Source organism: Oryctolagus cuniculus, chromosome 4, assembly GCF_051225735.1.
Source record: "Oryctolagus cuniculus isolate XC-2025 breed Fujian yellow rabbit chromosome 4, ASM5122573v1, whole genome shotgun sequence".
Classification (NCBI taxonomy): Eukaryota; Metazoa; Chordata; class Mammalia; order Lagomorpha; family Leporidae; genus Oryctolagus; species Oryctolagus cuniculus.
This window is the reverse complement of record NC_142870.1, coordinates 2,877,436-2,901,899: the sequence shown is the minus strand read 5'-3', so window position 1 is coordinate 2,901,899 and position 24,464 is coordinate 2,877,436. Positions and strand designations below refer to the sequence as shown.

Genomic DNA, 24,464 nt, shown 5'->3' with positions numbered 1-24,464 from the left:
GGCGCGTGGCTGTGAGGGGAGCCGCAGGAGGCAGGGGCTGGGGAAGGGGGAGACATCTGAACAGCTGGAAAGCGTCCAAGGCGCATAAAAACCTAACAGATGCAACCAACCCAAACAGGAGACATGCACCCCGCAGTGTCAGAGGCCAGGGGCAAAGACAGGAAGACAGGAAGCTAAGAAGCAGCCGAGGACACCAGGCAAGCCCATGCAGAGCCTGGGGGAGAAACGTGACCGGCAGGACGACAGCTACACTGGAGAATCCAGAACAGAGGCCCCGGCGGCCAGGGCACGGCCACCAGAAACAGGCAGGAATCTGAGGATCCCACAGCAGCCAGCCAGAGCTGGCGTGAAGGCAGGCGTGTGGCTGACGCACTGGAGGGGGCTTGGCCGGGGCGCCACACCCAGGGGAAGCCACCCTGGGCCCGAGGGACTATGCCTGGAGGGTGCCCCGGCTCCCTGCAGCCCAATGCCGGGCCCACCAGCCCTCCCTCCTGCAGTGTCTCTCTGGCTCCCCCTAGTGACAGAACTCAGCACTGAGCCAACCTGCAAAGGAGAAGCCCACAGAGCACCCAGGGCCCGGGGTCTGAGTCAGGCCTAAAAGGCACACACACAGGGGACCCCAACCCCCACAGAATGGAGTCCCGGCCCAGGCCAGGAGACAAGTCATGCTGTCCATCTGAACACAGACAATTCCGAAGATGCCACTCCAAGACGATGGGCACTGGGGCCGGCACCGTGGGGCAGCGGGCTACGCAGCATCCCACATGGACACGGGTTCGAGTCTCGCTGCTCCACCACTGATCCAGCTCTCTGCTGTGGCCTGGGAAAGCAGCAGAAGATGGCCCAGGCACTTGGTCCGGCACCTGCGTGGGAGACCCGGAAGAAGCTCCTGGCTTCGGTCTGGCCCAGCCCCTGCCAATGTGGCCATTATGGGAGTGAACCAGATCTCTGTTTCCCCCTCTCCCCCTGTAACTCTTTCAAACAAATAAATAAGACGGCCGCAGAAGCAGTCCCACGGCGAGAAAACTCACCCTCCCACCAGCAGAGCCGGGCCGGTGGACGCCCACTGCCAGGAGAGAGGTGGCTCCGTCACACGAGGACCCACCCAGAACACAGCAGCGACTTGCATGACAAGGCTGAAGCCTTGGGAGACATGGGGGGGGGGGGCAGCCTGGGGGGGAGGGGAGGGTCGCCGCGGAGCGGGCCAGGGTTGCAGATGGAGACGGCGTCCACGCTCTATGGAGTGGGGGGACTGCGACCCATCTTACACGCCCCAGACGCCACCCGACTATGCGGGCCCCAGCCACCGCCCCCGTGAGTGTCCGGTTCTTCCAGTGACTGTGGAGAAGAGCAAGTTCCGGCCTGGGTGCTGGGAGGGCAGCTTCCCCGCCCCCACACCAGCCCCCAACGCAAGGTCGTGCCTGGCCTGGCCCACCAGGAATGCTCCCCGTGTTCCGAGACAGGCTCCAGAACGCTCCAGGACGCTCCGCACCACCCCTCACGGCCCAGACCTGGAAACCCCCAAATGCCCGTCAGCCTAAGGGACGCTGTGGCAGTGTCACAGGGTGGCGTGGGAGTGACACAGGGTGGCGTGGCTGTCACACGGTGGCGTGGCTGTCAGAGGGTGGCGTAGCAGTCTCACAGCGTGGTGTGGCTGTCACAGGGTGGCGTGGCAGTCTCACAGCGTGGCATGGCTGTCAGAGGGTGGCGTGGCAGTCTCACAGCATGGTGTGGCTATCACAGGGTGGCGTGGGAGTGACACAGCGTGGCATGGCCATGTCACAGGGTGGCGTGGGAGTCTCACAGCGTGGTGTGGCTGTCACAGGGTGGCGTGGGAGTGACACGGGGTGGCGTGGCAGTCTCACAGCATGGCGTGGCAGTGCAGCAATGAGAACAAACCACCAATAGCCACAGGACAGTGTGGACCAGGCTCAAAAGACAGGCCACAGGCACCAAACAGCTCAGATGATGTCAGAGCCAACGGCGTTCTGAGGGGAGGGGTGGGGGGCACAGGGGCTGGGGCCGGGCCTGGGGCTCCGCAGCTGAGGACAAACACCTCTCAGCGGCACAACACGGGTGTTCGGCGGGCGCAACCCCATTGTGCGGGTTCCGGGAGAAAAATAACCTGACTCTACTCAATGGAAGTGGCGGAAGTCCAAGGAAAGTCCCAACAGTGAAGGCAGCAGGGGAGACGGAGCGGCCAGACCCCCCCCCCCCCCGGGGCGGTCACGGGGACGGCAGCACGCTCCAGCCGCTGTGGCCGTCGCGGGGGTGAAGTCAGCCAATGAGCTCACTCGGTCCCCCTCACTCTGCCTTTCAAATAAAATTAATCTTTCAAAAAAATTTGAAGATCTACTTGAAAGGCAGAGTTAGAGGGGCTGGCGCTGTGGCGCAGCAGGTTAATGCCCTGGCCTGAAGCACCGGCATCCCATATGGGCGCTGGTTTGAGACCCGGCTGCTCCTCTTCCAGGCCAGCTCTCTGCTGTGGCCCGGGAGTGCAGTGGAGGATGGCCCAAGTGCTTGGGCCCTGCACCCCATGGGAGACCAGGAGAAGCACCTGGCTCCTGGCTTCAGATCAGCGCAGTTCCAGCCAGTTGGGGGGTAAACCAGCAGATGGAAGACTCTCTCTCTCTCTCTGCCTCTCCTCTGTGTAACGCTTTCAAATAAATAAGTAAATCTTTAAAAGGAAAATAAAAAGGCAGAGAGAGGTCCAGCAGAGCTGGGTCAGGAGTGGAGCAGCCAGACCTTGAACGGTGCCAGTATGGGATGCCGGCGCTGGTGGCCTTACCCTTCACCACAGCGCCAGCCCTCCAGAATTTTTTAAAAGAATATTTACTTTACAAAGTCCCAACACAGCCAGCGGGAAGACAGGTGACAGCCACACTCCCTCCCAGCTCTGGACTCTCCTCTGGCTCAGGGCCAGGGCTGGACACCTTCCAGGGTGTCGGGGCCTCCAGCCGGGGCAGGAAGCTCTCGGGCACCTCGGGGCGCCGTCCAGCGCCCAACACCCAGATCAGCAAGGGCCAAGGAGGCAACTGTCCAACAAGAAGGAAGAGCAAAGCGCACGTGGCAAGGGGAGGTTTCCCTGAAATAAACAAGCTCATTTTAAAAAAAAAAAAGATTTATTTACTTATTTGACAGAGTTATGGAGAGAGAGGGGCTGAGACAGAGAAAAGTCTTCCATCTGCTGGTTCACTCCCCGAATAGCTGCGATGGCCGGAGCTGCGCCCATCCGAAGCCAGGAGCTTCTCCCGGGTCTCCCACGTGGGTGCAGGGGCCCAAGGACTTGGGCCATCCTCCACTGCTTTCCCAGGCCACAGCAGAGAGCTGGATCAGAAGTGGAGTAGCCAGGATTTCAACCGACGCCCATATGGGATGCTGGTGCCACAGGCCGGCCCCAACAAGCTCATTTCTAAGTCACGTATTTAAGAGGGATCTCAAGCCACAGGCCGACCAGCTTCCCTGCGCCGGGCGTGCGGCAGACCTGAGGCTCCGCGGGAGTCGGTTTCTGCGGCTGCAGCTCCCAGCAGCCCCAGGACGGTGAGCAAGCAGCCAGCAGGCACGGCCGCCGGGGGAAAGGTCCACTCGTGGACATGGGGCTGGGATTTCTCATGACCGCCCCGTCACATTACTTCTCTTCTGATTTGCTTCCATCATTTTCAAAAGATTTTATTCTCTTGCTTGAAAGTCAGGTTCATACAGAGAAACGCCTTCCATCCACTGGCTCCCTCCCCACGTGGGCACGACAGCCAGGGCTGGGCCAGGCTGAAGCCAGGTCTCCCACGTGGGTCACGTGGGTGCAGGGGCCCAAGCCCATCCTCCACTGCTTTCCTGGGCCTCAGCAGGGAGCCAGATTGGAGGTGGAGCAGCTGGGACGTGAACAGCACCCACAGGGACGCCGGCGTCACAGGTGCAAGCTTTACCTTTTTCTTTTTTGACAGGCAGAGTGGACAGTGAGAGAGAGAGACAGAGAGAAAGGTCTTCTTTCCGTTGGTTCACCCCCCAAATGGCCGCTACGGCCAGCACACCATGCTGATCCGAAGCCAGGAGCTTCTCCTGGTCTCCCATGGGGTGCAGGGCCCAAGCACTTGGGCCATCCTCCACTGCACTCCCGGGCCACAGCAGAGAGCTGGACTGGAAGAGGAGCAATCAGGACAGAATCCAGCGCCCCAACCGGGACTAGAACCCGGTGTGCCAGCACCGCAGGCGGAGGATTAGCCTAGTGAGCCGGGGCACCAGCCAGCTTTACCTTTTTCAAAATGAAAAATCATTCCAGCTCCCACGCCCAACAGGGCTGCGCCCTGGGCAGGTCACAGTCAAACCAGCAAGACCAAACCGGAAGTCCTCCTACAGCCATGGTTTTACCCAGAAGGCAGGGACAGAAGCAGGACGAGCTACCCCTCGCTGGCTCACTCCCCCGATGCCCGCAATGGCCAAGGCTGGGGCCGGGCGAACCGCAGAGCTGGGAGCTCAATCCAGGCCTCACGTGTGGACCCAGCACCCAGGCCTCAGCAGGTGTGAACGCGGCTGGGGCCGGGGCGCGAACCCAGGCTCTGGCGTCTTAGCCACCAGGCGGACAGCGGCCCTGAGCCAGGCGTCCCGGGTCCTCGTGCAGGGGCTGAGGCTGCCCAGGACAGACGGGGCTGGGAGAGAACAAGGCACTTCTGAGAACGCTCAAGCAGAGGGTTTTGTGCGGGTGAGACCCCGCACCTAAGGTGTCCCCAGGGCATGCGGCCGCTGCCACCTTTGAGACCGGGACGAATCTGCTCGCGCGCCTGCCTTCCCGAATCTCAGGCAGCACACCCGCCAAGGGGCTCCGCTCCATCGTCTCAAGGCCAAGGCCACGTGCCACTACACGCCCCCAGGAGGCTGCCGGGGCTCCTCTCCGTGGAGGCCCAGAACCCGCGACAGCCACGCACCTGGCCGCAGGCGTCGCCCTGGGAGGCGGGGTCTGGGGGGGCACTGCCCTGGGGGCTGCAGGGACGGGGGCCTGAGCCCTGACAGTATGTGAGCTTCAGCAGCCCCAGGGCTGCCGCAGGCCCCGGCCTCCAAGCACGAGGACATGGAAGTGTGACAGGCGGCCCGGCCCGCAGGACCCAGGCTGAGCGGCACCGGGGCACAGGAGAAGCCAGCCGCCGTCGTGCCGCAGCCGTGCGGCCGCCGTCACGGTCCCCTCAACGTGAAGGTGAGTGAGGAGCGGCGCTCACCGCTCGCCCACACTGTCCTCACCCAGGCGAACGCACTGCGCGGCTCCCTTCAGCCAGGGCGCGCAGGCCCGGCTCAGCGCCGCGGCGTTCCGAGCCGCGTCTGTCCTCGTCTGTCCTCTGCTAGTGGCTGGTCCAGCCTGTCACCACGGCTTATCCATCAGCCGCCAGGGCGGGGAGGAACAGGTGAAACGGGTTCCAGTGCCGCGAAGATGGGAGCGCCACCGCCAAGCCAAAGGTCAGCAGCCCAGGGCCGCCGGGCCCACCCTGCCCCTCTTGGCCAGGCCCTGGGGTCCGGGCGGGGGGCTCCTGCGGCGCTGCCGCAGCCTCTCTTCCTTCTTCTTCAGGTATGACGTCATGTTGTCGAAGGTGGCCTTGTAGAGGCCGTGGAAGGCACTGTCGGCACCCGCGGAGCCTGGCAGGGAACAAGGACACGGGCAGGTGGGAATCAGCAAGCAGGTGCCTTCCTGCGGGGCCTCCAGAGCCTACACACTGGCCACCCCCAGGAACCTGCTTCTGCCAGACACAGCAGGGAGTCGGGACTGCAGAGTAGGGGGGAGGGGAGGGGACAGGAGGGGAGGGGAGGGAAGGGGGGAGGGGCACCTGCTTCTACCAGACACAGCAGGGAGTAGGGACTGCAGAGTAGGGGGGAGGGGGGAGAGACACCTGCTTCTACCAGACACAGCAGGGAGTCGGGACTGCACAGTAGGGGGGAGGGGAGGGGAGGGGCACCTGCTTCTACCAGACACAGCAGGGAGTCAGGATTTCAGAGTAGAGGGGAGGGGAGGGGACAGGAGGGGAGGGGAGGGAAGGGGGGAGGGGCACCTGCTTCTACCAGACACAGCAGGGAGTCGGGACTGCAGAGTAGGGGGGAGGGGAGGGGAGGGGGGAGAGGCACCTGCTTCTACCAGACACAGCAGGGAGTCGGGACTGCACAGTAGGGGGGAGGGGAGGGGAGTGGCACCTGCTTCTACCAGACACAGCAGGAGGCCTGGGCGGCACCCACGCTGCCAGCATCTCATCTCCATCTCGCACTGGCTGTTGGTGAAGTGCTGGGCTGACAGGGACCCGGAGGAAGCCAGGCCCTCAGTCTACAGCTCAAGGGCCGAATCCCCCACCCCGGCCAGAGAGCAGGAAGGGGTGGACGAGGGGTGACTGCAGCCTGCGAGCCCTGGACGGAGCTGCCCGTGGCTCCTGGCCAGAGACTGTGTGGTTTGGAGCGTCAGCGTGCGACCGTCGCACACAGCCCCGTCTTCCCTTCCAAAGCAGGCCGGTCGCCCTGTGTGGTTCTCACCTTCCAACATGGCCCAGTTCCCACGGAGACAACGGGAGAGTCTCTCCACGGAGGCGCTCTCGGGGACAGCCTGCGGACAACGGACGCCCGCGTCAGCGGTAGGCAGGACCAAGCAGCGCCACCACGGGGTGGGGGGCCCGTCCCGGGAACACTGGCAGGCAGGCATCCTGTCCTGAGGCGGCTCCCCTACCACCCAGGAGCCCGCGGGCCCGGCAGCTCCCGGGCTCAGTGCTGACCAAAGTAGCCAAAACGTTGCAGAGCGTTTCCAAAGCTCGGCCAGAGCGGTTCGGGTAGGAGGGATGCAGGTTTCCAAAGGGCCCCACACTGCAGACTCCGCTCCCAGCACCCGGACACGCACAGCGGCAGGGCTAGGGCGCGCCGTGGGGGCTCTACAGTGTCCCACGACCGCCCCGGGCACAAGGCTGCACCCGTGAACGACACCCTCCAGGCCACAGCACTGACCTCTCGCCTGAGACCCGGGGCCGGGGAGTCCCAGGAGCAAGGTGGCGAGCCCTCTGTGCCCCAAAGCACCATGGGAGCGCCCGGGGACAGGCCGCCGGCGCCCAGGGCCCACGTCTCACCTGCCACTGGCCGCCCACGGGCCTGCAGAGCACGAGCGGGGCCTCGGGACAGTCCTGGAGGACCCAGAGCCCCTGGGCCTCCTCGAACGCGACGTCCCACACGCGGTGCTGGAAGGTCATGGGCTGCCTGAACACCAGCTGCCGGGCGGCGGCGTCCAGCTGGAAGATGTAGACCACAGGGACGCTGTCCGCGGGGGGAGGACGGTGAGGACAGAGCACAGGGGGAGGGGCCCTGACCCGACCTGCGTCTGGTAAACCCCTGAGGGCTGGGGTGACGTGCTGCGTCACCTGACAACGGTGACCGGCACAGGACAAGGACAGCGGGATCCGAGGGCCCCTCCTGCGGGGCAGCAGGCAGAAGGCTCAGCACCGCATGGCCAGCTTTTCCAGTCTTAACTGGATCCTTGCTTCCCCATCAAACTGAGACCCCGCCCCCGGCTGCCCCCAGCACGAGGGAGCCGTGCAGAAAGCACCGGTGGCTGTGTCGGCTCAGGACTCAGCTGAACCACACTCCCGCCCCCCCCCCCCCAGCAGCATCCCAGCCTCCGGGGCTGTCACAGCCCAGACGGGGTGACAGCCACCATCAACCACGGGGGAGCCCTGCCGCACACGGGAGACCAGCGGGGCCCACGGGGGAGCCCTGCACGGGAGACCAGCGGGGCCCACGGGGGAGCCCTGCACGGGAGACCAGCGGGGGCCCACGGGGAAGCCCTGCAGCACACGGGAGACCAGCGGGGCCCACAGGAGAACCCTGCAGCACACGGGAGACCAGCGGGGCCCACAGGAGAACCCTGCAGCACATGGGAGACCAGCGGGGGCCCACGGGGGAGCCCTGCACGGGAGACCAGCGGGGCCCACGGGGGAGCCCTGCACGGGAGACCAGCGGGGGCCCACGGGGAAGCCCTGCAGCACACGGGAGACCAGCGGGGCCCACGGGGGAGCCCTGCACGGGAGACCAGCGGGGGCCACGGGGGAGCCCTGCAGCACACGGGAGACCAGCGGGGCCCACGGGGGAGCCCTGCACGGGAGACCAGCGGGGGCCACGGGGGAGCCCTGCAGCACACGGGAGACCAGCGGGGCCCACGGGGGAGCCCTGCAGCACACAGGAGACCAGCGGGGCCCACGGGGGAGCCCTGCAGCACACGGGAGACCAGCGGGGCCCACGGGGGAGCCCTGCAGCACACGGGAGACCAGCGGGGCCCACAGGGGAGCCCTGCACGGGAGACCAGCGGGGCCCACGGGGGAGCCCTGCAGCACACGGGAGACCAGCAGGGCCCACGGGGGAGCCCTGCACGGGAGACCAGCGGGGCCCACGGGGGAGCCCTGCAGCACACGGGAGACCAGCGGGGGCCACGGGGGAGCCCTGCAGCACACGGGAGACCAGCGGGGGCCACGGGGGAGCCCTGCAGCACACGGGAGACCAGCGGGGGCCACGGGGGAGCCCTGAAGCACACGGGAGACCAGCGGGGCCCACGGGGGAGCCCTGCAGCACACAGGAGACCAGCGGGGGCCACGGGGGAGCCCTGCAGCACACGGGAGACCAGTGAGGGCCACTCGACTCCAGTTAGGCCACAGCTGCAACACCGAGAGCGCAGCTCAGAGCCCTCAGCCCCCTGCCGGGGCACCCAGGGAGCAGCACCTCACCACTCACCAGTCACACAGCAGCGCCACACAGTCCTCCTGGGCCCAGAACGCGATCCTGGACGCCGCAAGCCTCTGCTGGGAAAGACAGCCAGTTACTGCACATCACCTGCGGGGACCCGGGCTGAGCCCACCTGCCCACCCCAGGGACACTTCCCGTACATCACCTGCAGGGACTCGGGCTGAGCCCACCTGCCCACCCCCAGGGCCACTTCCCGCACGTCACCTGCAGGGACTCGGGCTGAGCCCACCTGCCCACCCCCAGGGCCACTTCCTGTACATCACCTGCGGGGACCCGGGCTGAGCCCACCTGCCCACCCCCAGAGCAAAACCGCAAGACAGTGCCCACACGACAAGGAGAGGAGACACTGTGAGAACATTCTAGAGACCAGTGTGGGAGGAGAGGTACCGACTCCATGTTCCTCAAGTAACTCCAACACACTGAGGCGGTGACCGAGAGGAGGCTCTGGTCAAAAGGCAGGCCCGGGAGCGGGCACGGGCACCGCAGCTGTCTCGCTGCCTGCGACGCCTGCGTCCCGCACCAGAGCGCCGGGTGCGAGTCCCAGCTACTCCACTTCCAACCCAACTTCCTGCCGATGCACACCCTGGAAGGCAGATGGCTCAAGGGCTTGGACCTCTGCCACCCACATGGAGACCTGGGCGTCAGCCTGGCCCAGCTGTACCTGTCGCTAGCATTGGAAGTCTGCCTTCGAAATAAATAAATATTAAAAAAAAAAAAGAGCTGACTTCTAGGGTCCAGCAGGAGAGCAAATCCTGAGCCAGTGCATGCACCACGGTGCCACGAGGCCTCGCCATGGCGGAGAGGACGCTGGGAGGGCCCGCCGCCCCGCCCCTGCCCGGGCTGACAAATGCACGTGTTGCTCTCTGCCTAGCTGCCTAGCGTCACTGCTTCCCAAACCTTTCACTGATCTGAAAGGCAGACAGAGATGAGGGCACTCTGGTCCACCACCGAGATGCCCACCACAGCAGGGCTGGTCGCCCACGTGGGTGGCAGGTACTGCCTCCCAGGCACGTCAGCACAGAGCCGGGGCATCCCCAGCCGTGACCCTATTGGCTGGCTTCCCCCAATTCTGAGCTGTATAAACGCAGCAGCTTCCCACGCACACTACTGGTGCCTACAGAAGCTGACGTGCACAGCTTCTCCCACTCCATCCGGTGTGGCCAGCAGACCCCTCCCCCACAGGGACAGGAGAGGCAGCCCCGAGCCAAGCACACTACCTGGTGGCCCCCTGGCTCCGCGGGCTCCTGCAGACCGGCCAGGTGGCAGCAGTGTAGCTGGCGGCCACTCCTGTACTCCCACAGCCGCAGGGTGGAGTCCTGCACACAGAGACCGCGTCAGCACACGGGCCTGGAGGGGTGCAGGCCACTGAGGACGGCAGGCTGTGCTCGGGGCCCGCTCCCCCAGTGACAGCCAGAGCTCAGGCCAATCAGAGCCGCACGGTCAGGGGGACGGTGAACCAGCCAGGCACAAGGCCGGGGCAGACTCCAGGCCCCTGTGGGCTCATCACCGACACAGAGCCAACACCGCTGGGCTCTGAAGCCACCAGGCCACGGCGTTACTTGTGACCATCTTCAAATGCCGGGAAGAGAGATGGACGGGAGTTATCCCAGTCTGTTCCCGGGCGGCAGCGTCCTCTGGGGGCTGCCTGTGAGCACACACAGGCAGACACACATCACAATACACGTCACACAGGATACACGCCAAACGTGTCCACTCACGTCATGGTAGTCACATGTACACCCACATCATGATACACACACATGTAGACATGCACGTCATGATATACGTCACATGTGCACCCACATCACGACACACACATCACACATGTAGACATGCACGTCATGATATACGTCACATGTGCACCCACATCACGACACACACATCACACATGTAGACACGCACGTCATGATATATGTCACATGTGCACCCACATCATGATACACACATCAGACGCACATCATGATACACACGTGAGACACGTACATCACGGTACACGTCACACATGTGCACGCACGCACCTGCACCATTGCGAATCTGGCAGATAAACACGGAGACCAACATACAGCGACAGGCCTCTGCTCGCTCCCAGACCTCTCCACCAGGGCGAGAAGCCAGGAGCCTCCAGCAGACGCCCGGTGAGGAGAGGACAGAGAGAGCAGACCTCACGGGGCAGAGGCACAAACGGGCTGGCCGCACAGGCCAGCGGGGCCCAGGGGCCCAGGGGCCCGGAGCAGGGGCAAAGCAGTGAGCTCAGTCGTGAGGCAGGCACGGGGGTCCCATTCCCTCTGCTTGCATGACAGCAGACCCCACTCTGAAGCGGAGGGGCAGGAGACCCAGAGGGGAAACCACACGGAACACAGCGTGGGACAGATTCGGCCATGGTCCAGCCTGCAGGACGCCAGAGACGTACTGCCTTCACTGGACCACGCCAGGGGCGGCCATCCCAGGATGCAACAGCAGCGGGGAAGACCAAGAGCGGGGGCAAGGCAGAGGGAGACTCGGACCGCCCGCGGGAGTCCGCTGAGCGCACACCGCAGCCGGGTCCCGAGACGCCTGGGGCGCGCCACCCGCGGCCACTGCACGGCCAGGAAGCTGAGCTCCGCAGCCAATGTGAGGGTCTCCCTGTCACGTGCTCCCACCTGGGACCCCAACACCCCGAAGGCATGGCAGCCTGAGAAGACGTGCACCCCGTACACTGCACACAGCCGACACACACGTGCACACACACACACCACACACATGCGTGCACGCATCTCTGAGACGCAGACAGGGGTGGAGGCTGCTCTCCCCATGCTGGGAGGGGCGCGGTGACTCACCCCAGAGGACGACAGCAGCAGCCCAGGGTGCCCGGGAACCACAAAGATGCGACTCACAAATCTGTAGCAGGACAGGGGCAGAGGGTCAGCCGTGTAACGGGACACGCACATGTCTGCCACTCAGGGACCCACCCACTCCTCCAGGAAGGACAGGCCCTGCTCCCCAGGCCCCAGGCTAACCAGGTGATGGTCTCCAGGCAGCACAGGCCCTGCTCCCCAAGCCCAGGGTAACCAGGTGACGGCCTCTGGCAGCTCGGAGAAGCATAGGGCCGGCCCAGCTGAGGTGCCCAGGCACACCTGCCACAAAGACCCCAGAGTCCGCCCTGCCCAGCTGCGGAGCTCAGCGACACCGCAACACGCTCCCCACCTCTCCCCGAGACTCCTGCACGGAGGCCCTGGTGAGCCCAGCACGGGGGCAGGGGGCAGGGGGCAAGGGTCCACACTGACAAGCTGAGTTGGACCGCAGTCCAGTCCCTCAAGGACAACGCAGCCCCGATGTCCCAGTCCTGTGTGGCTGGCAACCTGTCCCCGCCGGCCCAACACTGCCCGCCACGCCCGGCTCAGCTGGCAAGAGCGACCCTGAGGCCTGGCTCTCCACAAAGCCCACATGGGTCTGTCACCTGCAGGGCTGACAAGTCTCCCTGCTGTCCTCCCAGGCCGAAGGCACGGACCTCAAGCAATCATGGATGGCAACACAAGGTCCCCTCAAGCAATCACGGGTGGTGACATGAGGTCCCCTGGTCCCCAGCCCTGCCCAGCATTTATCCCATCACGGAAACAGCCACTGAGCCACTTCCTGTGTTAGAGAGAGTCGCAACAAAAGCCCCAGGACACCAGGGGTCACAGGGTCACTGGACACGCGTGTCCACGACGGGCTGAGGGCAGCACCACCCAGCAGACAGCGCGCGCCTCAAGGCCAGCCACGGGCACACTTTAAACCTGCAGAAACCAATGAGGAGCCTCGGTGCTACCTCCACGTTGCCCCAGACTCAGGCGAAGTCGCACAGCGCACTGAGGCGGCAAGGGGTGGGCACTGGCTGGGGGTAGCACATGCAAAGGCCCTGAAGCCGAAGCCGGCATCTGGCAGGGCCGAGCAGGGGGAGATGGCCGAGGGCTCCAGACACGAGAAGCCCCAGCTGGGTCCCTAGGGAACTGGGAGACCCAAGAACGAGCCCTCGCGATGGACAGGCTGGGTACCACACCTCCCTCGAAGCCAATCTCCGTATCCGCCCCCTCAAGAACACAGAGCAGTCTTGGAGTCGAATTCGCTCCCCGACTTCTTCCACTGCTCAGATACCGGGGTGTCACACACCGCTCAGCCACAGGCCGCGGCCTAGAGGACCGCAGAGTGCATTCACGCAGACCAAGACGGCCACAGCCCCAGGCGACGGACCCCGGGACCACGCCCCGGCCGATGCAGCCCATCAGCCTCTCCCAGACACGCATCAGCACCTCCCCCAGAAGGGCTGATGGACGGTCCACGACGCCTCCCCAGACCTCCGACAGCTCACCGGCCAGGAGCCACAGACCCAAGGTAAGGCACGCCTGCTCCAGACTGCTCAACCCACAGGGTGCCCCCCCTCGGACACCGCTGGGCTCAGCCACAGGCACCCACGTGGAGAGTTTTCCAGGAACAAGACTCATCCCCAGGCTAGGGTGGGGCGGGGGCAGGGTACCCCAGGAGGATTCAGTGTGGGGGCGCGGGCAGGGGGACTGCGGGAGGACTCGGCGTGGGGGTGTGGGCAGGGGTACCACGGGAGGACTCAGCGTGGGGGCGCGGGCAGGGGTACCATGGGAGGACTCAGTGTGGGGGTGTCGTGGGGGTGTAGGCAGGGGTACCATGGGAGGACTCAGTGTGGGGGTGTGGGCAGGGCTACCGCGGGAGGACTCGGCGTGGGGGCACGGGCAGGGGTACTGCGGGAGGACTCAGCGTGGGGGTGTGGGGAGGGGTACCATGGGAGGACTCGGCGTGGGGGCGCGGGCAGGGGTACTGCGGGAGGACTCAGTGTGGGGGTGTGGGCAGGGCTACCGCGGGAGGACTCAGCGTGGGGGCGCGGGCAGGGGTACCATGGGAGGACTCAGTGTGGGGGTGTCGTGGGGGTGTAGGCAGGGGTACCATGGGAGGACTCAGTGTGGGGGTGTGGGCAGGGCTACCGCGGGAGGACTCAGCGTGGGGGCGCGGGCAGGGGTACCATGGGAGGACTCAGTGTGGGGGCGCGGGCAGGAGTACCGCGGGAGGACTCAGTGTGGGGGCACGGGCAGGGGTACCATGGGAGGACTCAGTGTGGGGGTGTCGTGGGGGTGTAGGCAGGGGTACCACGGGAGGACTCAGTGTGGGGGTGTGGGCAGGGCTACCGCGGGAGGACTCGGCGTGGGGGCACGGGCAGGGGTACTGCGGGAGGACTCAGCGTGGGGGTGTGGGGAGGGGTACCATGGGAGGACTCGGCGTGGGGGCGCGGGCAGGGGGACCGCGGGAGGACTCAGTGTGGGGGTGTGGGCAGGGCTACCGCGGGAGGACTCAGCGTGGGGGCGCGGGCAGGGGTACCATGGGAGGACTCAGTGTGGGGGGTGCGGGCAGGAGTACCGCGGGAGGACTCAGTGTGGGGGCACGGGCAGGGGTACCATGGGAGGACTCAGTGTGGGGGTGTGGGCAGGGGTACCATGGGAGGACTCAGTGTGGGGGTGTGGGCAGGGCTACCGCGGGAGGACTTAGTGTGGGGGCACGGGCAGGGAGACTGTGGGAGGACTCAGTGTGGGAGCGCGGGCAGGGAGACTGTGGGAGGACTCAGTGCGGGGGCACGGGCAGGGGTACCGCGGGAGGACTCAGTGCGGGGGCGCGGGCAGGGGTACTGCGGGAGGACTGGGCGTGGGGGCGGGGCAGGGGTACTGCGGGGGGACTGGGTGCGGGGGCGGGGCGGGGCACAGCTCTGCGGAGGGCGGGCACTCACTCGGTGTGGCCCAGGCAGAAGGACTCGATGCTGTGCGGTGCCACGGCCCAGCTCACCCGGATCTTCTCGTCCCGGTCTGCGGTGAGCACAAATCGGTCATCAGGACTCACGGCCTGCGGCGCAGGGGAGAGAAGGAAGCCGCTCGTTGGTCTCTGACAGCACCCCTGTCCCCCCAGCAGGGAGGACGAAGACCCAGGGCGTGGGCGCGGGCTCCTGCCCTCCTGAGTCTGGTGCCGGACCCCCTCTCCGTCTCGGGGTGGTCCCCGCATCCCCGCGTCCCAGCCCTCATCCCCTAGCTCCATGCTCCTGAGGCCGGGGGTCCCAGCTGATGCCTGTCCTCTGCCGGGCAGTCTGGACCCAGCGCCCCCGCCAGCTGACCCACCCAGCCGCCACCTCCTGTACCTGCCTCCCCCACTGCCCCTGCTGGGCCCACCGTGGCTCCACCACCTGGGACTGCGGGCCTCGGGTGTCTGCGGGTGACCTGCTTGCGGGGGGTTGGGGGAACGGCCCTGGAGCAGAGGATGAGTTCAGGGCTCCTGCTCGGGGCTCCCTCCACCTCATCACCCCTACCTGGGGCCACCCCTCGCCCACGGCCACTCCTGAGCACGGAGAGCAGAGGTAACTCCCACGTACCACATCCAACAGCATGGACAGGTGCCCGAGCTGAAGCTGGCCGCTGGCGTGAGGCTCCGACACAGAGAAGGAGTAGACATCGCCCGACTTGTCGGCCACCAGGACCTTCTCCTCGGAGGCCGTGAAGGTCAGGGCTGTGCACCTCCTCACCACGGTCCTGCAAGCCAGAGAGACCCCCGGTGAGCAGCCAGGAGGCAGTGACGGCCCCTCCAGACCCTGAAGCCACACGCGGCCACCTGCAAACAATGAGGGCTCGGCCTCCAAGCGTCCATCAGGCCGTCAGTACCGCGCGAACCAGCCCTTTACCATAAAACAGCCACAGCTGCCGGCTTTCTCCAGCTGCAGGCTGAGTAAGGGTCCCGGCTCGTTCCAGGCAGGCCCGAGGATGCACACCGCGGGTGGATGACGTAAGGCACATTTCAACGCAGTGGGTTCACCAGGACGTGACCGCTAGCACGGAGCCCCTGGACCCCACTGGCCCACATGTGCCCCTTCCTCCCGCCACCGAGCATGAGGCCACGCCAGCACAGCCACGCCAAGAACCGAAACACCGTCAACGGCTGAGCGAACCTCACTTCTGCTCGCAATGGTAGGAACCAGGTGGAGACACGGGGTGGGTGGCTGTGGGCGGTACGAAGCTCTGGCCCTCAGCTGGCACAGTGTCAGGGCACCATCGAGTCTCTGTGAGGCGCAGCACACGCATGAATTCGATCCTCGGTCCCCAGCCACAAAGTTCTCACGTCTGCCAGCTGGCTCAGCGAGAAACAAAGCTCCCATCCACCCCTCCCCCTAACCAGGGGCCAGGGTTCGAGCCATCGCTCCCCACTTGAGTTCCGTAGGAATCTCCCAGGTAGGGGTGACACGGCCTCTGCCTAAGGGAAGGTGCCACACAGGTGCACACAGCCACACTCGCCTCCCCCGAGCAGCTGTCCCCGCTCTGTCACCAAGGGTGTGGCAGCTGCCAGTCCCCACAGGCGGCCGCAGGGCACCTGCCTCCCACAGCTGGGTACCAGGTGCCAGTTCAGACAGGGACTGAGACCTGGCAGAATGCCGTCCCCAGTGCATGGACCAAACGGGGCTCCTGGGCTTCTCATGGACACAGGAACTAAAGGACAGAAGAAAGGGACGGGCCTCCGGGCTGTGTCCCCAGCCGGCGCAAGACTCTTGGGCTCTGGGGCAAGAGGAGTCCAAGTTCCCAGAGTGCGCCATCATGCAAGCAAACTGCCAGCTGGGCCAGCAGCGCTGTCCCCACCGGCTAATCACGCAGCTGTGACAAACGCGGCCACAGTATCCAGGAGTGGTGGCCTCGGCTTCCAAGATGACATCCAGCCCAGGAGAGCCCACCAGGGCCCAGAGGAGCCCCAGCGCCTGCAAGCCTCCCAGGCAAACCTGTCCCGGGGCTGACCCCAGGGTCTGAGGAACCAGGCCCCAGGCAGGACAGCTGGCCATCGCCCACTAGGGCGCCGCAGGCAGCCGGTGCACTCACTCCACCCGATGCCCGGCCCTCAGCCTCTGCAGCCTCACCTCGCAGCACTTCCTCTTCCCTCCAGAGTCAGGGGTTCAAGGCCCAGAGCCCCCACGGAGGAGCTTGCCCACAAGCACTCAAGGCTGAGCCTGAAGCCCCCACGACGGAGCTGGCACCGCCCTGAGCCCGATTCCGGGCCGCCCTGGTCAGGCCCTCCAGAGCACGGGGTGTTGCAGGAGCCCACACCTTCTCTAGCCCCAGCGCCCCAAACTCAGGTTTCCAGAAGGAAGCCACCCCTGCGCCTGCGGGCGGCCGTGCCTGGCTGCAGACTCTCCCGGCCCTCGCTGGGAGCGGTCACCGCAGGCCTGCGGGCTCTCGTTCTCAAATGCTGAAGACCAGGGCAGCACCACCTGCGTGCTCCCCTGTGCCGGGGAGCCGGCCTCGGTCCTCCTAAACCTGGAGGAATCCTTGTCGCCTCGAGTCCCACCTGGGCTGTGCCTCAAATCCCTCCCAGGCCACGTCTGAGAGAAGCAGCACCAGCAGTGACCACTGGATGGGGCTCCGGGCAGCAGCAGCCAGCAGTGATCACTGGGCGGGGCTCCGGGGCTGGTCCCCCCTCAAGCACAGCCCCCAGCAGTGTAGACCCCCCCACCGCCAAGTGGATCAAGGCAGATAAACTCCAAGTGCATAGAACCCACGTCCGACAGGATGAGGGTGGGCATTTTCTGAACAGGTTCCATTGGACACATGGGCATGTGTACCCCAAACATGGGAGGGGCCCTCAGATCCGGGGAACACCTCACCACCCCGTCCAGCGAGGCTGCTCCAGCCCCAAGCCGGCCAGCTCGGTGGTCCTGACCCTGCCGTCCAAGCAGTTCCCACTGTCCTAACGAAGCAGCCTCTCCCAGCCCCCTTCCCCCCTGACCGGTGTCCCCAGAATCCACCCCACCTACCAGAAACCTGTCCCCATAGGAGACAGCTGAGCTCACTATGCCCAGCACCAAAACAGCCACAAATACAGAATTCTAAAGGAACGCAGTCAGTAAGAGAGCCTCAGGAACTCGAGGCTTGGCGGGAGAGGGAGCAGGACTGCACCAGGCACCTGCAGTCACCCCGCCCACGCTGGGCCGGGCAGTCCGAGGAGGGCCTTCAGGGCCTCAGGGCCGCCCCCAGCTGCAGCCACTGGGCGTGGTCACGTGGCAGCCGAGGGCATCAGATCTGCAATGTGCCCTCCCCACACATAACTGTTGGCTACACAGAGTTGTGTTCCTAAGCACAGCCCGTCACCAAGAGGAAGCCGCGAGCTGCCTAACACCGCCCAGCAGAGTCTGAGGAGGCCCCAGTGTGCGCCCCTCAAACTACAGAACCCCACGCGGACTCTCCTCCCCCACCGAGGACACCGCCATCACACCCACACTGAAGTCTGCACGCCCCACGGGCCTGGCATGCGGGGCGCCCTGCCCCAGCCAGCCTAAGTGACGAGTCTAAGTGCCACAGGAAACCGCTGAGGGCTGAGAGAATCCTGGCGTCCACCGTCATCCCAGCCCAAGCCTTCAGGGGCGCTCAGAGCCACCGGGAGCCCAGGGCACGGCAAGCTCCCTGGAGGAAGGTGAACAGGCTCCCAGCACCCCTCCTCCCAAGTGCAGCCACACCGGGAAGCCACGCCTGCGCCTGACTGCCCCGCTACACACTGTCCAGGCCAACAGACACCTGCAAGACACCCGAGAATGAGCCTGCGCCCCAGGGCCACCAGCCGGGCCTCGTGCTGCCGCCACCCCACACACGGCAGCGCTCACTCCTGAGTGTGGGACACACACTGCCCAAACACAGCCAGCTCGCCTGCCCTGTCTCGGGAGGTCAAGGGAGACCCGGGGCCTAGAGCCCCAGCACCCAGCTAGCAGTGACAGGGCAGGGGCCAGGGCCACCCAGTACCACTCTGCCGCTGCAGAGGCCCCAGCAGTGTGATGGAGGACGCAGTGGGGCCCGTTCCACAGCGGGAGCTCCTGGACACTGCCCAGTGCCGCTGCCCTCGGCTGACGTCTGCGTCCCTCACCACGGGGAGGCCGCCCTGGCACAGCTCTCAGAGACCACAGCCCGACCACGTGCCCCTGGACTCAGGCAGAACAGCGACACTGTGGGTGCCCCGCAGCCCCTGACCATGTCCCCTGGACTCAGGCAGAACAGAGACACTGTGGGTGTCCCACAGCCCCTGACCATGTCCCCCTGGACTCAGGCAGAACAGCGACACTGTGGGTGTCCCACAGCCCCTGACCATGTCCCCTGGGCTCAGGCAGAACAGCGACACTGTGGGTGCCCCGCAGCCCCCGACCATGTCCCCTGGGCTCAGCAGGAACAGTGACACTGTGGGTGCCCCACAGCCCCCGACCATGTCCCCTGGACTCAGGCAGGAGCTTGACCCCAAACCAGACGTTGAGGGAACCGAGAGGGTGGACACACAACCTGGCCACAGCGTTTGGAGGTGGGCGTTCAGGAACGACTAGATCACTAGCGGGGACACCCCTGAAGCCCGGAGGCTTGATGAGGAGAGGCCAGGGATCACTGGACACCTGCACAGACAGACGGCCACCTGTCTCCTGATGCGCGAGGCCTGCACTGCCCTGGGACTCTGACCAGCAAGAAGCCATCGCCAGATGAGAGCCCCAGACCTTGAGACTCGAGCCAGGATCAAGCTCTTTCCTGATGGAGCAGGCCTGCCCCGGTACCGGTCTTGTCCACTTCCCTGTCCAAGTCCCAGAGGTAGAGAGGCGGGAGGAGGTGCGGGTTCAGCGTCACTTCAACAGGGGACGGCTGGGAACAGGGGACTGTGCACACAGCTCGCTCTGGGAGGCAACACCCAGGAGCAGGCACACACCTGCAGAGCCGCCAGGCAGCGCCAGCGGGGCTTGGAACGCGGGAGAGGACGACTAAGGGTTAACACAGGAGACCAAAGCAGACCCTGAGGAAGCAGACAGCTGCCCCAGAGCCGGGCGAGAACCTGGGCGGGCCTGCAAAGGGCTGGAGCCAGCAGAGGGGCACGGGAACCCAGACGGCCCGGCCCGGAGCTCGACCCCAGGCCTTCCGGGTTTGCGGGAAGCGCAGTCCCCAGCTTCTGTGGATTGGGGGGGGGTGGGGGGGACGACACTCCGTTGCCTGGGTCAGCCCCCCCATCAACAAAGGAAAGCGCACACACCCAAGGAGCCCGGAAGCACAGAGCTGCCCTGCCCCCTCCCTCAGCCAAGTACACAACAGCTTCCCCGCGGGCTTGGTGACACCGTGCTGCCCACTCCGTCACAGCCACTCAGACTCCAGCGGGCGGAGCAACAGACCCCTCGGAAGGCAGCGAGCGTCCTCTAACGGAATCACACGCACGCCATTCGCCCCGGCAGCTCGTGCGGGGCGCCCGGACACATCAGTCACGAACGGGAGACACCTGTGTATCAGTGCCGAGCACTCCGGAACAGCAAAGCAGAGAGAAAACACCTCCTCGCGGGGCAGTGGAGAAAACCACGGCCGTGCCAGGGCCGTGCCACGCCACGTTAGCCGCCCTTGTCACCAACCCTGCCCGGGAAGACGGCGGCCCACGACTCCAGAGCCGGGCCTGCCCCTCCTGCACGGGAGAGCGGATGCAGGTGCTGGCCCAGCCCCAGCTGCACCCGCCTGGAGTGAACCGTGGACGGACGAGCTCGCTCGCTCTCTGCCTCTCACATAACTGAGTGAGCAGCTAAGGAACGAGTGAATCTCATTACTGCCGCTCCAGAGGATGCGCCCCACCCCCCCACTGCCCTCGACTAACCCCTCACAGTCCACAGCCTGCACTGACCGCTGCCCTCCCCTCCCCCGCTTCATCCTGATAGGCAGAGTCAGAGGAGAACACGCCCACTCACAGGCCCACTCCCCAAACGCCTGCAATCAACAGGCCCCTCGGGTGCTAGGCACCCATTACCCGAACCATCACGCTGTCCCCAAGACGCAGCCGCAGGAAGCTGCAGTCGGGAGCCAGGGCCAGACACCGAAACCCGGTGCCCAACGTGGGCCATGGGCGTCTCAGCCAGCGTCTCCACCCCAAGCCCCAAGGCTGCCCCCGCCTCCCTCCCTCCCTACCCTATTGGAAGTCCAATCCCAGCAGCCAGCGGGAGCAGCAGGGCACCGCCATCAGCCGCGCCTGGGAAAGCCGGCTCCTCCCGGTGAGGGACTCCCACCGCCCGCAGAGCTGCCGCGGCTCCTGCCTCCAACCGTCTCATCCAACACCACACACCACGTGAAACAGCAAAGTGGCCACAGCGCCTGCTCCTCAACCTGACCCCAAAAGAGGGCGGGAAGGGTGGTCCTCCTCGCAGCGCCATCTGGACCCTGGCTTCGCACTCCTCTCGGAAAACAAGACGGAGCAGCGCCGAGCGCCTGGCCTAGTCCTCACCACACTGCTCGGGCCCCCCCCCACCCCCCCTAGGTGCCCCCCCACCCTGTCCCAGACGCCCCCCGCCCTCACCCCGTCCTAGGTGCCCCCCACCCTGTCCCAGACGCCCCCCGCCCTCACCCCGTCCTAGGTGCCCCCCACCCCGTCCCAGACGCTCCCCGCCCTCACCCCGTCCCAGACGCTCCCCGCCCTCACCCCGTCCCAGGTGCCCCCCGCCCTCACCCCATCCCAGGTGCACCCCTCACCCCCTCCCAGACGCCCCCCACCCCCACCCCGTCCCAGGCGCCGGGCTCCAGACCCAGCGCCGTGGCTTCGTGCGGGCGCACAGCCTGCCATCCCCGCCAGCAGCGGGGGTTGAGTTCCGGGCTCCTGGTTTCCTCCGGGCTGGGCCCGGTGTTGCAGGCATCTGAAGACCTCCCCGTGTCTGTCTCTGGTTCTCTGCCTTTCAAATTAAAAAAACAAACCAACCCACCCCACAGGGCCGGCCCTGCGGAGCGGCAGGTTAAGTCGCAGCCTGCAGCGCCAGCCTCCCTCACCATAGCATTGGTTCAGGCCCCGGCCGCCCTACTGCCCCGCTACAGTGCCTGCCACCCACAGGGGAGACCGGACTGGAGCTCCCGGCGCTGCCTTCAGCCTGGCCCAGCCCTGGCCACTGCTGTCACTCAGGGACTGAACCAGCAGACGGCAGAGGTCTCTCCCTCAGTCTCTCTGCCTTTCAGATGAATAAAATAGACGTTACACACACACGGGATCTAACAGCCCCAGTGACTCAGCTGTGAGCCAGCTAGAACGGACATCCCTGGCCCTCAGTAACTCCAGCGTCACACCTGCAGCACTGCCATCGTCTACGGGTAAACCACACGGCTTCCGGGGCCGGGGCAGACCGCGCACCACGCGTGCGCACAGTGACGCCAAACAATCATCACAAGGATTCCGGCCCCACCCTGCCACGGAGATGGAGCATGTCTGTAGCAGGATTCAGGACGACAGAAACGCTAGCCTGCCTGGCGTCACCCACAGGGCGCAGTGCAGGAAGCCCTGGCAAAGCTGGGCCCAGCACTGTGGCGCCACCATGAAGCTGCCCCTGGAGACACGCGCGCCCAGACCAGTCTCGGGGATCAAGTCCCAGCCTCCTGCTAATGCCAGCCCGGGAGGCAGCTGCCGGCGGCTCGAGCCCTTGGGTCCCTGCCACCCACAGGGGCCGGGCTTCCTGGCTCCTGACCTCAGCCTGCCCGCTGTGGGCATTCAGGGAGTGGACCCACGGACGGAAGATTCGGTGACGGGGACGCCTCGGATGGGGCCGAGCAAGGCCGAGGGCGTGCCGGGGCTGGCTGGGTGACGGGACAGCGAGGCCGCGGCGTCCTGCTCTGAGAGGCCCGATGCTGAGCTGTCCACTCAGACACGCGGACGCCACGCTCCAGCCCAGAAACAGACCCACCCAGCTCACAGCTGCAGCACCCACATCTCGGTGACCCAAACCCCAACACCTCCCGGCACACGTCGTGAATCCCAGGCCGGAGGGACACCTGTCTGGAAAGCGGAGGGCACCGTGGCCAGGGCAGCTGCGCCCCACCCCCCTGCCCCCACCCCGCTGACTCGCCTGCCATGGGCTCTCCAACCCCCCACCCGGAACGAGAGAGAACGAGGCCCGGCCCCTCGAGCGCCGGAGGCGGCTGCCCCTGGTGGCGGTGCGTGCCAGCTGCTGGCCGCTGGTGACTGGCTACTGCTGTGGCATGCAAGCACGGGGAGGGCGAACATCTCAGTTATTCAGCGCTGGCATCGCATACCTGACACTCAGACATTGCCACGGTTTTGTACGGAAAAGAACCAGACGCTTACTGTCATCAGTCAAAGCAAAATGGCTGCCGGACGTGGAGAAGGTGGACGCCAGGATCGTGTCACTGCCCTGGTCCACGGGCTGTCCGTCCTCCCTGGGAAAGACACGAGACAGTCAGGCCTCCGGGAGGGTCCAGCGCCAACTCCCGGCCGCAGTGCGGGGGATGCAGCAGGTGCCACCTCCCATCTCCTAGCAAAACCCGCTCACTGCAAGGCCCCAGGCAGAGTCAGGCAGCGAGGGGGTCGTGTCAAACACTCCTCGAGAAGCGAGCGGAGCCCAGCGCCGCTGCAGGGCCCCGCGGGCAGCCACGCACACACAGCGCCCGCGCCACCGCCGCTCCCCGCGCCTCCCCGCGCCCGGCGTCCGCGCTCCGGGCTCCTGGCTGGAGGGGCCGCCGCTGTCTCCCGGGGGCAGCTCGCTCGCCCACGCGCCCCTCCGGCCCCCATCTCACCCTCGGTTTTCCCGCGAGGTCTTCTCCGCGGCGCTGCAGTCGTACGTGAAGACGCTGTCGCCATCGCTGGGGAGAGACAGGGACGGGGGATTTTAAAGCCGGCACTCGGACTTCCAGCGCCGCCCAGCTGTCTGCACGCTCGTTAGACGGCGCGCGAGGAGGAAAGCCGGGGGCAGAACCCCACGGAGGACTCGGGGCGCCGACCCGTCTACTCTGCGCACGCCACCTGCAAGGCCGTCCCCAAAGCAAAGGCGGGCAGAACCTCAGCAGGAGGCGACAAGCCGCCCCTCGGCTCCCGAAGCCCCACGCGACACGGACCAAACCAGCCCTGCTCCGTCGCGACACCGCCTTCCCCACGCGAGGGCTCCCCACGCCGCCGGCCGCCGGGGCGCAGGCTGACCGCGGCGGGGCGTGCGTGACTCCCGCGGCTCCCCACGCCACTGCCCGAGGCCGCCCACGGCCGCCTCCCCCAGGCCGCGCCGGCACTGCGGACGCGCGGAGCACAGGGCCCCGGGGGCACCCTCCGGGTGCGGGCGTCCCGACCCCACCCCGCCGCCGCCGCCGCCGCCCGGAAGAGTCCGTGCCCGACTCGGAGGCCGCTGGCCGCGACAGGACGGCCCGAGGCCCGGGCGGCCCCGCGGGCTGCGTGTGCCCGGGCTCCCTGGGCCACCCCCGAGCGATGACGGAAGGAGCGCGGTCGCCAGGTCCGGCGCGCGCCCGCCACCTGGGCTCGCCGCCCGAGGACCCCCTCACCTGCACGCAGTGGACGCGGCCAGGAATCGGCTGCCGCCCCGCACCACCAGCGTCTGCCCGCACAGCGCCAGCCCCACGGAACACGCCATGCGCCCGGCCGCCCAGCCGCCACCCACGTGCTCCCGCCCCGCGGCAGCGCCTTCCTGCCGTCGCCGGGCGTGACGTCACGGGAGACGCCGCGTGTTGGCGTACTTCCGGGCCCGCGTGCGCATGCGCGGAGGGCTTGGCTTGGCCGCTGTGGGTGGCCCAGGCGCCTTGGTTCACCAGGTGTGCCCGCGGAGAGGTGGTCCACGCTAGAGCGAGAACAAGAGGGAGAAGAGGAAGACTCTTCCATCTTCTGGTTCACTTCCCAAATGGCTGCAGAGCCAGGGCTGGGCCAGGCTGAAGCCAGGAGCCTGGAGCTCC

General features: G+C 66.3%; 1 protein-coding gene across 6 annotated transcripts; it reads right to left on the bottom strand.

Annotated features, from left to right (window-relative positions):
• Positions 1-3,103: 3,103 nt before the first annotated feature.
• On the bottom strand, positions 3,104-24,236 carry WDR4 (WDR4 tRNA N7-guanosine methyltransferase non-catalytic subunit). 6 transcript variants are annotated; one of them, XM_089330491.1, is made up of 11 exons: positions 24,060-24,235; positions 23,307-23,372; positions 22,806-22,949; positions 15,140-15,296; positions 14,507-14,619; positions 11,559-11,619; positions 9,960-10,058; positions 8,731-8,798; positions 7,080-7,263; positions 6,499-6,568; positions 3,104-5,619 (listed from the first exon to the last, which is right to left on the bottom strand). In XM_089330491.1, exons 1-11 carry the CDS (start codon positions 24,146-24,148, stop codon positions 5,444-5,446), a joined length of 1,227 nt encoding a protein of 408 aa, XP_089186617.1. In that variant the 5' UTR covers positions 24,149-24,235; the 3' UTR covers positions 3,104-5,443. The 6 variants fall into 6 exon arrangements, 4 of the variants coding, with proteins under 4 accessions (XP_089186617.1, XP_002724079.5, XP_069927890.2 ...); XM_002724033.6 differs by having other exon boundaries at positions 8,731-8,795; positions 24,060-24,234; XM_070071789.2 differs by having other exon boundaries at positions 8,731-8,795; positions 22,858-22,949; positions 24,060-24,213.
• Positions 24,237-24,464: the final 228 nt, after the last annotated feature.

Excerpts from the sequence above, each read along its gene's own strand:
- WDR4 (XM_089330491.1), bottom strand. The coding sequence starts at position 24,148 with ATGGCGTGTTCCGTGGGGCTGGCGCTGTGCGGGCAGACGCTGGTGGTG. Across the intron at positions 23,373-24,059 it reads GCCGCGTCCACTGCGTGCAG|CGATGGCGACAGCGTCTTCA; the intron begins GTGAGGGGGTCC and ends GTCTCTCCCCAG. Across the intron at positions 10,059-11,558 it reads TGCTGCTGTCGTCCTCTGGG|GACTCCACCCTGCGGCTGTG; the intron begins GTGAGTCACCGC and ends CTCTGTGTGCAG.